The sequence below is a fragment of the Xenopus laevis genome, chromosome 2L, assembly GCF_017654675.1.
Source record: "Xenopus laevis strain J_2021 chromosome 2L, Xenopus_laevis_v10.1, whole genome shotgun sequence".
Classification (NCBI taxonomy): Eukaryota; Metazoa; Chordata; class Amphibia; order Anura; family Pipidae; genus Xenopus; species Xenopus laevis.
The window spans coordinates 27,337,602-27,354,953 of NC_054373.1; the positions used below are offsets into that span (position 1 = coordinate 27,337,602).

Below are 17,352 nucleotides of genomic sequence, written 5' to 3' on the forward strand. Positions count from 1 at the left end.
TGAAAAAGCACCTTTTTCACATTTTCACTGTTTCACAAGTTTTTCCATGAAGCAAAGTGGAACAGATTTGCCTGTCACCGGGGTAGGGTTGCCACCTTTTCTGGAAAAAAATAGCGGCCTTTCTATATATTTATCTTTTTTCCCTATTAACAACATTGGGATCAACTATCATTTTTACCGGCCAGGCGGCAACCGTACACCAGGGGCGGAACTACAAAGGGGGGCACAGGAGGTATAGGGGCCATAGTGTTGCCACCCGGCCGGTATTTTACTGGCCTAGCCGGTAAAACACCAGCCAAGGCCGGTATTACAAATTTACCGGCAATGTAGCTGCCGGTAAATTTGTAATGCACCTAAAAAAACCCGTGGCCTGCCCCCAGCCTGCTCAAAACTAACCGGTTTTCCTGGGCTTCTTGCGAAACGTGCGCATTGGCTCCGCCCCCTTTGATGGCACGACCTGTCCAGCCAATAGCACATCACGCCCCCCCTTCAGCACCACAACCCGCCCCCTTTAGCGCCATAACCCGCCCTTTTAACCCCGCCCCCTCCACCTGCCGGTGAAGATTATTTTAAAAGGTGGCAACCCTAAGGGGCCACATAAGGCCCTAATAGACATACAATCTCAATAAATATTGGTAAAACAGTTCAACTTCTAGACATTGTGGTGCCCAGCAGATGTTTGTTGCAAAATTTTCTGAAACTGAGAAAAGTCACTGGAAAATGTGAGAAAGCTTGGGGGTACAGAGCCCAAAATCTGGTAACTCCCGACTTCTACACAAGTCAGTCCTACTGCATGCTGGGTATTGTAGTCTTACATTCAACTTCACAGTTGGCAAATTGATAAAACAAAAACTACATTACCCAGCATGCACTGGGAGAAGCAGGCTTGGCACATTAAATACTTTAGCTGGTTTGAAAAGTACAAAATAGCCTAAATCCGTAACTTGGCTAGTTTGTACTTTCAAAACCCCGCCTGGGCTTTAAATAAGTTGCCCAATTTGGCTGGAAAACCGCCAACCTGGCACCCCTGGACTAGTGTTCATATTACTTGCAGCCTCTCACTTTCTCCAAGCCCGGGAGTGGGTTACAGGCCCAGCCTCCTCCTCATACGGTGGGCGGTGTTTCCCACTTTCCCCGCCCCCTCTCCCACTTTCCCCGCCCCCTCTCTCACTTCCCCCGCCCCTTTCTCTCTCTCCTTTCCTTCACTCCCCTTTAACTAAGCGGGCGCCGGGCGGATCAGTGTAGAAATAAGTTGGCGCACTCAGCTCTTAGCCTCCAGCCCGTACCCTTTAGGAGTTAACTGGAGCCGCGCACGGATCCGCATCCCGGCGCCGGAAGTCTTGCGTTGTTCCAGGGATCTGTACAGTACGATCCGATGGGCAGCGCGGTGCTGCGCGCTATGGGCTGGAGCTGAGAGTCCTCACCCCGCTGGAGTTCTGCTTGGATTATTCCTGCACTTTTTGTTTCCCCCACCCCCACCATGTTGCGGAATAGTGCGGCCCGGAGAACCCCCACAGGATAATGCATTGGGACTGGCGGCTGGGATGGAGACCGGGGGGATGGTGAGCAGGCTGCTCGCTTGGCTTCTGTCGGGCTGCGTTGTCTCCTTGTTGCTGCTGAGGGGCACTGGGGCGCAGAAAGGTAAGTGTGTTGGCTGGTGGTACACTCCGTACATGGATCAGTGGTAGCCACACTGTTAGCTGCCCCGTGGGGTGCCTTCTGCTGCATTGCCTGTACGAGCTCTGCCGAAAGACGTAAAGCGTGACGTTTGGGATGAAAACTTATTTGCTCCCCTAGATATTCCTACGACACATGCACCAATTTGTAGCCTTGTGATGAGCTGAGGGGCTCCTAAACAAAGGTTGTACTGAAACACTCCAGCAATCAGTGGGGTGTAGAACAGTATATGCTGGGGCTGCTCAGGCATCTGTTATTATATATATAAGTATGTCATGTGGGGCAGCAGGGGATGATCTGGGGCAGAGGTGTATATTGTTAGGTACAATTGCCTTGTGTTCTAAACAGATCAGACATGGGAAGACCAGTCAAACTCACTACCCCAATAGTGCCCAGCAGTGCCTCGAGTATTTGCTTTTGTATAGCTCCCAGCACCTATGACCGCTGAAGCCCTCTTCCATATAGCATTTTATATATTTATATAGAGAGAGAGATATGAGCATTCAGCCATAAATCCAATAATATCTAGAATTGAACGTGTTCAGCCCTAAATCTCCCCTAAATTTTACCTTCCAGCAGGACTGTTGTATTTATGAGAAATGGTCACTCCCAATCTCAACCCAGTTGACCCAGTCACTGCACCCCAAGCTCAGGAACCACTGCTTCTTATAGTGTATAAATAATCGGGCAGCTCAGAGAAGGGTCGGACTGGTGGGTGCAGGGCCCACCGGGGCTGCAGCTGTGGGGGCCCTCACCGCGTCCCCACACCCAGTGTCTGATTGGGATACCATGGGCCCACTTTCCAAACTATTAATCCTCTTCTCCTCACTTAACCTCTTTATTCTCCTAGTCATTTTTCTCTACATACTATACTCTATTCCAGGGGTCCCCAACCAGTAGCTCGTGAGCAACATGTTGCTCTCCAACCCCTTGGATGTTGCTCCCAGTGGCCTCAAAGCAGCTGCTTATTTTTGAGTTCCTGGCTTGGAGGCAAGTTTTGGTTGTATAAAAACCAGGTGAAATGCCAAACAGGGCCTCAATGTAGGGTGAAAATCCACATAGGGGCTACCAAATGGCCAATCACAGCACTTATTTGGCACCCCAAGAACATTTTTCATGCTAGTGTTGCTCCCCAACTCCTTTTACTTCTGAATGTTGCTCACGGGTTCAAAAGGTTGGGGATCCCTGCTCTATTCTTTCATTATTAAGCCCCTTAAGAAATAGGGAATGAAGCAATAGGGCCCACTGACACCTGAGCCCACCGGAAGATTTCCTGGTATCCCGGTGGGCCAATCCGACACTGACTCAGAGTCTGTTCTTCCCTGGGTTCTGCCATTGCTAAGGACAACTCTGCCACTGTTACTGCTTGGGCAATGCTAAATTCACATTAAGGAACATGATTGCTCTGTACTGGGTCTTGTAGCTGCAAAGAAAGCCTTATTTAGTTTCTTTTACCCTATTCCAAGGGGAAACCTGACCCACGCAATTTGGACTGCTTTGGTGTTGGGACTTGTAGTCCAGCCGATCTCTGGCATATATTCAGCTCTGGAAAACATAAAGGCTAGCCGTATATTGGCACTATTGTAAGGTTCTTCTGAGCAAGGCCCTCTTTGCCTCCTATAGAAGTCAGTGGGGCTCATTTATCAACACTGGGCAAATTTGCCCATGGGCAGTTACCTATAGCAACCAATCAGTGATTAGCTTTTTGAAACCAGCTGCAAGTAGAACAATGAATGCAGCAATCTGGTTGCCATGGGTTACTGCCCATGGGCAAATTTGCCCAGTGTTGATAAATGAGCCCCAGTGTTTGTATGTAAGCTGTATGTTTGATACACACACACCAAGACACTATGCTAGACTTTATAATGGTCTAAACGCTCTGCACTGGGAATTGTAGTTCAAAAGCTTGGCAGTTGGCCGATATAGATTGCTCCATCAGAGCAACATTCAGATTATTCTGCTGTGGTTTACCTTTTCATATGTTATATAGACAGCTCAGCCCCAGTAAAGATCAGGGATTATACTTTGTATACTATTCACCGTAGCCTGGTGTCTTTTCACTGTGGGTACCCTCATTCCGCCCAATTAAGTGCACATTGATCCAATTTGTGGCCCTTTGGCTATAGTTAAATTGATAGCACTCCCTTATACTTACAGCTGGAGCAATGTAAATATGCTGTCACAGACTCTACTATTGCTACATAGAGGCTGTAGATATTTAACCCTTTTTTTTTTTTTTTTAAGAAACTGCTACATATACACCATTGCAAATACTTTTAAAGTTAATCTCTACCCTACTGGGTTTACAGTGTTTTTTGTATCTGAGGTCACAAGCTGCTGCCTTGGGAATTGTTTTCCAGTCTGAGCTCGGTGAAGTGATGCTTCCAGCCAGTATCCGTACAGACGTCTTTCCTAGTGTTTCTCATAGACACATCAATAGCACACTGATGCTGCTTGTTATTCCTCTATTTGCCATTCAACAGTATGTGGCCCCCAGGGATATTTATTTTCCATGTCAGTACCTGTTCCTTGTGTAGTTCAGGTATGGGACCTGTTATCAAGAATGCTCAGGACCTGGGGTTATTTCGGATAATGGATCTTTCTGTAATTTTGATCTTCACACCTTAAGTCTACTAAAAAATGATTTAAACATTAAATAAACCCAATAGGCTGATTTTGCTTCCAATAGGGATTCGTTATATCTTAGTTTTTAAAAATTTGGATTAAATGGAGTCTATGGGAGATTGCCTTTCTGTAATTCAAACTTTCTGGATAACGGGTTTCCAGAAAAAGGATCCTATACTTGTTTCCAGAACCACCCATACCCACATGATACGTACTGAAGGCTTTCCTGCCACCATGGGGTTAACCATAGTACTTTTGTGTGTCCTTGTTACCTACTGACAAAAAGACTCTTGCCCCACATACAGTGTCCTGCTGGGGGTTGCCTAGTGAGCTGCAAGACTGGCCTATGGCATGTTTTTAGGGCCATGCTGGGATTCATTACTATTTTGCAGGGTTTTACTTTTCTGTAGTGGTTTTTGGAGTTTTAGTGGCCCTTCTAAGAGACTAGAATCTACACCCCACAGGGACTGCAGTCAGGGATGTTAAAGGTGTGGCTCACCTTTAAGTTAACTTTTAGAATGTTATAGAATGACTTATTCTAAGCAGTTTTTCAACTGGCCTTCTTTTGACTCTTTCCAGCTTCAAATGGGGGTCACTGACCCCATCTCATAAACAAAAGGTCTGTAAGGCTACACATATATTCTTATTGCTACTTTTTATTACTCGTCTTTCTAGTCAGGCCTCGCCTATTCATATTACAGTCTCTTGTTCAAATCAATGCATGGTTTCTAGGGTAATTTGGACCCTAGCAACCAGATTGCTGGAACTGCAAACTGGAGAGATGCTGAATAAAAGGGCTCAATAACTCAAAAACCACAAATAATACAAAATGAAAGCCAGAATATAACTCTCTCCATCATACTAAAAGTTAATACAAAGACAAACAACCCCTTTAAATTTTGGGTCTCTCCAGCTGCTGTTAAATTTCCACTATCCCAATAGTGAAATTGTATCTCAACAGGCCCCAGAATCACAAATCATGAGATGTTGCCTTTCACCGGCATGTACTGCTATAGAAAAAAAAAAGAACTGGCTTGTGGTGTTACGTCACTTTTGGGAATTGCATGGATGAGTGTGTATTTGGCACGGGAAAGCTGCTGACAGTGTAAACAGTTGTGACAGTAGTGAGTTTCCGCTGGGACACTTGTTTGTGAATTCGGCAAAGTGTTTCTCTGAGACCCTAAACATGTGAGCCCTGAGCACTTCTATACATATATGTGCATGCAAAACACTTAAAGTGAAAGAACCAAAAAAACGATGAAATGATCCCAAAATCTGCAATAAGATCATTCACATCCTTTCAGCCCATTTTCTCCCATTCAATCCCTGCCTCTCTGTTATTGGGCCATTCATGCACCAGTTAGGGTCGGGCAGTTTGGCCTTTTTCTATCACAGCCCCCCCCCCCCCTTGCTGTCTTTGCATGTATGCTAGGTTAGGGCTGAGTTTTGACAGACCCATTAATTTGCAGTTGTGTGTTTCAGATTGTGTCTGCTTATTCATCATTAGTATCATTAATGCATATTTATAAAGCTCAAACATATTCCTCATGCATTAAACATACAGATTTACATTAAAAAAAACTGACGGCAATGGACACAAGTTAATGAGGGGCCCAGTCCAAAAGAGCTTACCCCATGCCCTGTAGTGACAATCCAAGCCCAGTGAATGCCACCTACTTTTTGGTTGTTATGGGTTACTTGACCAGCCTGTTACTAAAACTAGTGATATTAAAACAGGACACAGGACAGTTCAGCAGTAGCGAGTTTCCATTTCTGAAATTTGTCATTTGGGGCATTTAAATAACCCTGGCAATAATGTTCCATGCCAGGGACATATTAAAACACAAAAATTTAAGTTTCGGGTCATTTTGTTTTTAAACTGAGGCCTCCTCCTATTGTACAGAACTGCTTCAGGCTGTTTATCATGACATGGAGTATAGGTTCTGCTGCTCTAAGCCTGCTTATTTTCTGCAGGCTGAGAGAAGCTGTATCATTTCGGGCCCCTTCTTAATGTAGCGGGAGTGGAAATCAGCCCAAATATGCAAAAGAAGGCATACACAGGGAAAAGGCAGTGAAAGCTATGCTCCATGTGCCCATAGCCTAAGGGCAAGGGTGGATTGCCAGCATCTTGCCCAGGGCTGTGGAGTCAGTACATAAATCCAAACCCAACTCTGACTCCTACAAACCACATCCTTTGGTAATTCTAAACCAAAATCAAAGTTAAATTACATTAAGTAAAATCAATTGGAAAACCTAAAACAACTTATATATTATTTGAACCTGGCATATAGCTATAGAATAGCCGTTAAATACAATCCAAAATTAACTAAAGTTCTTAAAAACACAATTGCTTCTGCTATATCCTTCTTCATAGAATCTGATTTGATTATTTTCAGTGCTTGTATTTAAAGTTAATAGAGTTGGTACATTGTTGGTGACTCCAGATACCCAAAATTGCTCCAGACTTAAGCTGGCCATAGACGCAAAGATCCGATTTTCGGACCGTGTGTGGAGAGTCCCGACATTTTTCGTCCGTCGTAGATCGGTCGTTTGGTCGATCGGACAGGTTAGAAAATTTCTGTCGGCTGCCGCGGCGATAATATCTCTGCGTGTATTGCCGATCGTACGATTTTCAGAGGGAGACTGTCACTAGTGTTGTCAGACATAAGTATCGTACGATTGCCGTCAGGGGCAGAACATTGGGTGATCTGTTCTATTTGATCGGAATGGTAAAGACTTTGATCTGAATGGTTAGTGGAGGTTCGGGAGATGGGAAAGTCCGATCGTACGTTGATTCGTACGATCGGATCTTTGCGTCTATGGCCAGCTTTAACGACAAAGCAATGGAAATCGTGATGAGAATGGGTCCCTAGAGCTGCCACTTTATAAATTTAGCCAGGGGTTGTTTGTTCAAAAAGCAAGCTGTAGTGCAAATACTTTGCAGGATTTTCAGAACTGCCAGATTAGAAATATTTTTGCTTGTATTTAACGTTTAATCTTTGCTCGACACTGTAACTGAGGTACTTATTATGCCTTAAAAGGGAAGTATCATTAAAGAACCAGTAACATCAAAAAAAATTCATTACAATACATCGAAAAAAAAAACCCACTGAGACAAATTGAACTTTCAAATCACAAAGTCTTTATCAAAAAATAACTTACCGAAACTCCGCTTGCGCTCCTCTACAGAAAGCTATGAGCCGATCCATTGTGCGGCGCTCAATTTCTCCTCCCAGCCTTCCTTATAAGAGATAGCCAGGGAGGAGAAATGGAGCGCCACACGATGGACCATCGTCATGTCGCCTTTTCTGAAGAGGAGCGCAAACTGAGTTTTGGTTTCTTATTAAAGACTTTGCGAATTTTTTTCAAAACAATTTTGATGTTTCTGGTCCTTTAATTCATTCCAATGTGTTAGCAACTGGTCTTCACTAATTTTTTGGTATTCTATCTGCCCACTAGGGTCACTTAATCCTGAATCATAGAATAAAGGTGAATAATAGAGGCCTCCCTGTATAAGAATTAAAATATGTGGGCGTATTGGTGAGCACAACTTTTTTGCTAGTACAGTAGTTGTGACCAACAGTCCATCACCATACTACTTTTATTTTATGATTATTTGCCAGTAATAGCTTTGCACTGGTTACTTCTGTATGTTTGTTTTCATTCATGGTAAGGAGAGCAGCCTTCTTTGTTCTAGCGAATTAATCTTATTTAAACCATAGCCTCTGGGGCCAAAGTTTCACGAGCATGGACAAAATTAGCATATGGATTAGTCAAGAAATAACATCTAATCTCTCAGATATGTTCAGCAGCAGAAACTATGGTTTCTTTATCTGTAATTTTGGCAGTATATATGCTGCACCTTTAATTATGGCATTCTGAATATAGTGCAAAAATGGTAATTTTCCTTTGCTGTCTTTTGCGGATTTCCAGTGTGGGGTCTTCATGAATTGATGGCTGTTTAAATAAGAATAAAGCAGAGTTGTAAGTAAGGAGGGGCTTGAAATTTGGGTGAGTCTCACTTGGAGTTGCAGACAAGTTAATATGCCTAATGAAAATTGCCTATTTATCTAAGTAAGGACAACTGCTATTGCTGTGCAAGTAAACGCTTCCCTTTCCTAAAGTTTGCAGTGCTTCCCTGTTTCCAAGACTGGCTGCTAACATTTGTGGTTTTAAAGAAGTGTTATTTTGCAGTGATTTAACTGGCCAGAATGGAGGCTCTTTGTGTTGGAAAGGATTATTATGCTCAGAAATAAGAAATGATATAGGAAATAGTCATATGGGCCTCTGGGAGCAGGTGCTTGGATCATAAAAGTCTCCTCTGCCATCAATTTGTCATTCTGACAGGTGAAGGCGTTTGTGGAGAGCTAGAGAATAAGAATTCGGAATTCACTCCTTCCTTTTCAGTAACCACCAGCTGCCAACCAGGAGAATTGCTTGTGCCCCATGCCTTGGCCGCCAATTGCTGCTTTACTTAAAGCTGAAGGACTGCACGTTGAGAACCCTGATATTTATATTCTGTATTTCCCTTAAATTGTAGCCTTTGCTTTATAAAAGACCTGGGGCATTGCCATATTGAATGAACCAGTATAGGTGACAGTAAAATCGGCGTTGTGACTGCCATCTCTTTGTCATTGGCCTAAATGTTATTGAAACTGTTGAAAGCATCTCATTTGCATCACCACTTTTACTTTGAAATTGGAAATGCAGAAACAAAAATGGTAGACCTTTCCTTTAAGAGGTATGGAAGATTTTAACTGACTCATAAGCGCCCGCTACTGTTGAGTTTCATGGGAAGCCCCTGCAAAAATACGACTGGAAGCCTTTCAACCTGAAACCACATACTGCAACATTTTAGTGCAGGTAGTGCCAGGTACACCCCATAATGGGAGACATCAGTGGATGTCAGTTAAAATGTTTGTGCAAGTTAGCATTTCTTTCCATAAAAAAAACTGCTGCCACCATTTAATCTTTTCCGGTATGAGGAATATAAAGGGAGGGATTAAGCAGTAGAATGAATACAAATTGTTTGTTTTCTTCCTTCTTTGCACAGACCATTAATTTGTAAGGGCCTTCAATACATGAATTGTGCACACCATGTGCAGCGCGACAGTCTGTGGCACATGTTATATTGCACCATGCTGTTAACAGCTGTGGGCACAAGATCCCGGGCCATAATGTGTCTTTTCAGTGTCCCTTTGGGCAGCAGGTGATATTTGCCTTTAAAGTCTTTGCAGCAGGGGCCCTTTTAATGTTTCCATGCTCTGGGCCATTTGTCCTTTCACTTGTGTGTCACAAGGGCCCTTGTGTTGAAAATGTGCAACATTCGGTTGTTATTTTGTGGAATGGAATTTAGTTGAAGCTATGGACTGGCTTTGCTCATGTCGGGGCTGGAACCTGGGGTAGGAATAGAGGAACCTGCCTAGTACCGCCATTTTAGTAAGTGGCGAATTCCAGAAGTTATAGCAGTATGCACAGCAACACACTTTTTCAGCCAGCAGCTTTTCTTATCATTCCATTTTCCACTTTTTGTCCCCACTAACTTTTCCTGACAGAGGCTTGGACTGAGATTTAAAACAATCCTTGACATTTTAAGTACGCATAAGCATACATAATATATTTGCCAGAATCTACGGTTTTCCAGTCCAGCCTGGTAGTCTTGAGTCTAAGGGGCCCACAGACTGCCATGCTTTCCTTGACTGCCCTTGAAGTATAGTACAGGTTTCCCTTTTAGTAAGTGGCATGAATGCTCTTTTGTGTACACACTGGGGGGGGGGGAGCTTTGGTATCAGTTTATGTTCTCTCTGAGGTAAATGTAATTGGGGGGGGAGGGTGTATGTAATAAATCTTAGTGGAAAAGCATCAAAAAAGCCACCTGTTTTGCTGCCTTTATTCAGTTCTCTGTTAAAATTCCCAATGTAAGAAACTGTCTAACTTTGCTTTCCTCACTTATTCTGTCTGTGGGGAAGGTTGAGTCGACCATTATATGTGCCTTATGGGTATATGTGAATAAGTAATGCTGTACAGATTCTCCAACTTGTCCCCCTCTCTGAAAGACTATTATCCATATCTGGATGTGACAGTGAGCATGGTGGAGACTGTGCCTCAGTAAAATTATCTATAATACACAGATCCTGGTTTAGTATTCCTTGGCATTCTCAACATAATGATTTCATGAGCCGCTTTTGTAGTTCTGCTGCACCATCACCAGCTGTCCAGCTGTTATGGGGTACAGCCCCTGCTGTTTGGGATATTGTTGTAGTGTACAGCAGCTGTCCTGCTAAGGGATGCTGGATATTCTAGAGCTCAGTCTATTGTCAGTCCTGCACAGTCTCTACCCTTGCTGTCTCCTCTGTACAACTTGTGTCTGGGGTACTTTTGAAAAATGTCACCAGCTGTGCATGGCTGAGATGCCATGTTGAAGTCTAATGGTGGCCATAGACGCAAAGATCCGCTCGTTAGAGGACATCGCCAATCAAGCGGGTCTTTCCCAGATATGCCATTAACGAGCATGGCTATATCAATCTGATTACGATGCGCAATGGGCTCTGGCGGGATCGGTTGGGTCAAAATCAAACCTGTCCGATCGACCAAACGACCGATCTCCGCCGGACGAAAGATGTCGGCACTCTCCACACACGTTCCGAAAATCGTACGAATCCTCAATACGTACGATAGGATCTGTGCGTCTATTGCCAGCTTAAGGGCTGAATTCTCAGCCAAGCGAGAATCACTTGCATCTTCCCATTCACTTGACATCAACTATACTGGCTCTAGTCAGCATAAAAACACTTTTTTTTTTTTTCAGCTGAAATGGAGGTGGCAATGGCACTTATGGGCGCTTCAAGCAGGCTTTAATATATACCAGTGGGAAATCTACTCTGTGTGACATACACATATATAGACCACATCATTGTGGACGTAAATAGACCACATCATATATTTAGGACATTAAGACATTTTGTGCATTAAGCTACTAAAAATGCCTTACCCTTTAGTCATTCCTGTTATGACCAGTCCTACACTCAACTTTCATCCGATTCATTAAGAATTCTAGTGCTTCAGTATACAGTTTACAAAGGACTAAAGGTGGCCATAGACGCAAAGATCCTATCGTACGAATCGAGGATTCGTATGATTTTCGGACTGTGTGTGGAGAGTGCCGACATTTTTCGTCCGGCGGAGATTGGTCGTTTGGTCGATCGGACAGGTTTTATTTTGTCTCGACCGATCCCACCGGAGCCCATTGCACATCGTAATCTGATCGTTCGGCCATAGGGCCGAACGTTCAAATTACTCTCGATATAGCCATGCCTATTAGTGGCATATCGGGGAAAGATCCGCTCGTTTGGCGATGTCGCCAAACGAGCGGATCTTTGCGTCTATGGCCACCTTAAGTTTTACCTGCAACTTACTTGCTGCTTTCAAGGTTAAAACTCCCAAACATGGTTGCCCTTTTATTGGCCACCACTGGGATCACCTGACTATAGCTGGAAAGCGTGGGAGTGCAACATGGACCTGGCCACTGCTCCTGTATAAACTATAACAAAAAAAAAAGGCAGAGTTGTGCTCGCTACTAATTTTTAAAACTATTTAGCAGGGGTGCAATGAGACTGTGACCACAATATTCATACAGACAAAAGAGGTCCTCTGCACCCTTTATCAATATATTAAGGACATTTTGTGCCTTAAGCTGCTAAAAAATGCCTTACCCTTTAAAGGACCGGTAACATCAAAAATAAATTTAAAAAAAATTGTTTGTATACTACTGTTAAAAAACTTTGTATACTATGAAATAAAAACACCAACACATACTAAACTTTAAAATAGCAAAGTCTTTATTTAGAAATAACTTACTAAATATCTGCTTGCGCTCCTCTTCAGGAAAAGGGGAAAGGGTGACAATCCATCGTGCGGCTCTCAATTTCTCCTCCCTGGCTATCTCCTATAAGGAAGGCAGGGAGGAGAAATCGAGCTCCTCACAATTGATCACCCGATTGCCTTTTCTGAAGTGGAGCGCAAGCGGAGATTCGGTAAGTTATTTCTAAATACAGACTTTGCGATTTTTAACTTTAATATGTGTTGGTGTTTTTATTTCGTAGTATACAAAGTTTTTTAAACATTTTTTTTTTGATGTTACTGATCCTTTAAACAAAACAGGGATTGTTTGTCCATATAGTCCAATATATTTAAGCAGGCCAACTACCGTATGTCAAAGTCTGAAGCCCACATATCGACATAGTTTCATTTGGGTACAGTGAACCAGTTGCTTCGCACAGTAACTTTTCATGGTGTACCTGTCCTGCCAGTGTTTTGTTCAGAGTTTGCCCCATCTGACATAATCTCTGGCATTAACATAGAGGGTGAGTCAAGCACGAGTAAGTCCCTTGTCAACCTCAGGCCAGGAACATGAGGGTGTCCTGAATACTGTCTCAGATCCATTGGTTATAGGGCTGAGGATTTTAAACCCTTAACACTAATGTCATATACAGTGAAACCTCGATTTTTAAGTACCTCGTTTTTAAGTTTTCCCGCATTTAACATTTTTTATTTGTGGTCCCACCAATTCATCATGCATTTCAGTGGGTGCGTTTCCCTGATTTTAAATAATGTTTTCCCTGATTTTACATGAAAATTTTGTCCTGATGTTCCCAGAAATTGTTTTTTTTTCCCTCTATGAATGTTATTATTTGTGAAAGTAAGAAGTTTAAAATACTAACCAGATGTATATTTTGCCATGGCTCTGTCTGTAAACGGTCAATTCGTCAATTGGTCTGCCCCTTATACAGTCCTGCACCAATCCTTTATTGCTTTAGGTTGTTTATGTGACTGACAGAGAGACCTTGCATATTTTCCCCATAGTGTAACATTAACACTGCAATGCTTAGCCCTTGTTATTAACACAGTAAATATTGTATCTCAAAGTAAAACGGACTCCTGCTCATATATACTTTCAGTACTTGAAGAAAAAGTAACTTTAACATATTTCCCTGATTTTACATAATTTTTTCTGGTCCCCTGAAAAACTTAAAATGGGGGTTCTACTGTATGCTATTTTTTGCCTTTGCGTTTTTGGCCAGTGGCATTATACTTTGGCCTAAAGTGTACATTAGTGATGTGTGGCTTGACCGATATCCGCGGGTCGGGTGGGTTCGGGTCGACCTCGCAGTGCTCCTCGCTGGTGGCGGGCAGGTGCGGGTTGAGCTCTTCTCCTGCTCTCCCCGCTCGCCACCTTCAAATGCAGGCATCCGACTTACGGGTTCCGGTTTTATAGTCTCACGTCTGCTCGCCCTGCCCCTTTTGTGACGTCATCGGGGGCGGCGTGGGTCTATAAAAGGACCCCCGGAAGCAGGTGCGGACGGGCGCAGGTCGTAGCAGGGCGGGTTAGGGTCGGGTGCGGGTCAGGGAAACCCTGACCCGCACATCACTAGTGTACATAGTGAATTTCAGGCAGTTTTTGACACCACTTTTATTCCATACTCAAATCACAGCATCAAAGCTTCTGTCACCTCCCAGATCCCCACTGTTGCCTAAGTAACTGACTTACAGTATATGGAACATCAGCTGTTTACACCCAAAAATGCACATTTATATGTTTTACAGCAATAAATAATAGAAGTAGAAAGCTGCACTGCAAATTAAAAAATCAACTCCACTGTAGAAATAAACTAGAATTATTAAGTAATAGAAATCTCCTCTTTGCTTAACAGAAGTACATAAAATGGAAGTTTTTGGTGTCATGTTAAAGCAGAAAGCTTTTGTTTCTCTGCTGCTGTGGATTCAGTAGAGTTCAGCTGTGCATGCAAACATTCAGTCTGCGAGGGAAGCAGCAGAGCTTTAGTCAGCATACACCCTCGCAGGGTCAAAAAGGCACGGAATTGGCAAAGTGAGCTGAATGCGTATTTTGACATGGTTTGGCAGCAGGCAGCGAGCATATGAAAGGGAAATGTATTGTACCACAGAATGTTTTCTTTGTTTCTGCCGCTGTGTCCCTGTCAGTTCCCTGTGTGATCACAAGATGAACTGTGCACTTTTCAACTAAGCATTTGGCGAACATTTCGCTGCACTTCTTTTCCTTGTTACACTTTGAGTATTGAGGATGAGGCTTATGTTACTGCCTGCTCATTATGTTGCAGCTCTAGATTTTACTATCACCTAGCTTTGCCTCCTCATCAACTGATAGCTGTCCAAACTTGTGATTAAAGGACCAGTAACATCAAAAAATTAAATTGTTTTAAAGTAATGAAAATATAATGCAGTGTTGCCCTACACTAGTAAAACTGGTGTGTTTGCTTCAGAAACATTACTAATGTTTATATAAATAAGCAGCTGTGTAGCCATGGGGGCAGCCATTCAAGGGAGAAAAGGCTCAAGTTACACAGCAGATAGCAGATAAGCTCTATAGAACATAATGTTTTCTGTTATCCACTATTTAACCTGTGCCATATAGCCGTTTTTCAATTTCCGCCAATGCTATTCAGCAGCTTGTTTATATGAACTATAGTAGTGTTTCTGAAGCAAACAGATCCGTTTTACCAGCGCAGGGCAACACTACATGATATTTTCATTACTTTAAAACACTTTCAGTTTTTGGTGTTACTGTTCCTTTAAAGACGAATATGAGCAAGCTCTAGTGGGTTGGTCAGAGGCCAAAGAGAGGCCCTCCCTACACAAACTCTTTTTTTGCAGAATGTCTTTTACTTAATTTTACAGATGCTGTATGGGAGCTGCCATAGGAACGGGGGTATTTTGACAGCCCATGTAGCGAATCATATTGCAGTTGGTCTGCTGGGTAGATGCACAATTGAGAACCACGGTTCCTTTACTTCCACTCTGAACTGCTTGGAATTATTTAGCCATGCATTGGGATGGCAGAGCATCCAACCATACAGGTGATTTTCGTCATATAAATGCTAGGTTGGCCCATGTAAAAGGATATTTCCATAATTTGAATTTTCTTGCCTTAAGTCTACTAGAAAATCATGTTAACATTAGATAAGCACAATAGGCTGGTTTATGGATTAATTATATCTTCGTTTAGATCAAATACGAGGCACTGTTTTATTATTACAGAGAAAAAGGAAATCATTTAAAAAAATGTAGCTTATTTGGATAAAATGGAGTCTAAGGGTCCTGGGAGCTGGTCTTTCTGTAATTCTGAGCTTTTTGGATAAATTTCCAGATTTCAAATCCCGTACCTGTACTATATCCTACAGGTGGACATTTTTTTTTTCACTCTGGAGAACCACATCAGAATCATCATTTGTTTATTCTGTACTGCACAACGTTTCGGATATAATAATCCTTCATCAGGCAATGAAGCACCCGATGAAGGATTATTTTATGCGAAACATGTTGTGCAGTATAGAATAAATAAATGATTTGATCCTGATGTGGTTTTCCAGAGTGAAAATTTTTGTTGATTTTGAAGTTTTGATGTTTTAGCGGCACCATTCCTCTGTTGAGAAGAAACCTATAACGAATCAAGCGATGTGAGGGCATTACCAGAATTATTGTATTTTACAGGTGGGAACACTAGCTGCATGTTTGTGAATCATCTTGGTCCATAACAAACAAGGGAAAGTTGTGCTCACCAATGAGGTTTTGACCACAACATTTATACAGACAAATACAAGATGATTACTTATATACATATGCAAGAGGTTCTCTGCACTCAACCCATTACCAATTTATACTGTATAAGAAATTGAGACATTTGTGCCTTGAGCTACCACATTGATAATGGGTTAAGTGCAGAGGACCTCTTGTATATGTCTATATGTAATCATCTTGGTCTGAAGTTATGACCGGCCAACTTTCGAGCTAACAGTCAGTATATCAGAACAGACAGTGTGTGCAGGTCTGTGAGGCTACTGATACACTGTTGGTGGCAAGGGGGTTCTCTGTCAAACAAGCCCAGCCGAGCATCCAGAGAAGTGTTTTTACGAGGGCCATTTCTGGAATTACAATGCAGTTTTTAATGTACTGTGCCTTTGTTTGTTTAGCTGTGTTTAATAAATACTTAATTGCAGAAAGGACAGAAATGTCCGCTGCTTTGTCTGGAAGAGGGATGTCCATGTTGCCACCGTCTGTCTGTTGGACAGCCCTGTGATGGCAGCTCAGGCATCTGTCCTATCGATTTTACTGAGTTATGGAGGAAGTTATGCATTACGCTTGCTTAGATCTACTAAATGCAAGGAAAGGGAAACTTCCTGGCAGGCGTGCTCCGAAAATACTCTTCAAGAACATGCAGCGGCTGCTAAAATTAGGCAGCCTGAGAGAAACAATGAATATAAATAAGAGCAGAGAGGAAAGCAAATTGCCTCTCTTTTGAAGGACGAAAAGCAGACTTTATGAAATATATACATTTATGTCATTTCCTGAGGAAAACCCCTGCATTGGGCCTAAGCCAACATTCTATTTCTCATGTTTTGCTCAGTATTCAGGCCTTCATCTTTGTAATTACCACCTCTTTTGATAGCACAAGTGCAGAAGGATCAATGGAGAATTCTGCACTCTGCTGTGGGGCTAGTGGGAAAACACATCATTAAAGGGATACTGCCATAGGAAACATGTTTTTTCAAGTTAATATTGCTACTCCAGCAGACTTCTGCACTGAAATCTGTTTTTGAAAAGAGCAAACAGATTGTTATGTTTTATTTTGAAATCTGACATGGGGCTAGACATATAGTCAGTTTCCCAGGTGCCCCAGTCATGTGACTTGTGCAGCCTTACAACTGAACAATGGGAAGGTAACCAGATAGCAGCTCCCTGACACAAGATAACAGCTGCCTTGTAGATCTAAGCACTCAATAGTAAAATCCAGGTCTTGCTGAGAAACCTTCAGTTACATTGAGTAGGAGAAACAACAGCCCGCCTGAAAACAATTGCATCCTGAAGTGCTGGCTCTTTCTGAAAGCACATGACCAGGCAAATTGACCTGAGATGGCGCCTACACACGAATATTACAACTAAAAAAATACACTTGCTGGTTCAGGAATTAAATTTTATATGGTAGAGTGAATTATTTTAGTGTAAACAGTGTAATTT

At 42.6% G+C, this 17,352-nt stretch overlaps 1 protein-coding gene across 1 annotated transcript in view; it reads left to right on the top strand.

Moving 5' to 3' along the window:
* The first annotated feature begins 1,200 nt into the window (after positions 1-1,200).
* Positions 1,201-17,352, top strand: part of dcbld2.L (discoidin, CUB and LCCL domain containing 2 L homeolog) — a 47,043-nt gene continuing 30,891 nt past the window's right edge. Inside the window, exon 1 of the mRNA XM_018246004.2 lies at positions 1,201-1,641. Coding sequence (XP_018101493.1) covers positions 1,545-1,641 — 97 coding nt within the window. The 5' untranslated portion in view covers positions 1,201-1,544. The remainder of the gene's footprint in view (positions 1,642-17,352) is intronic.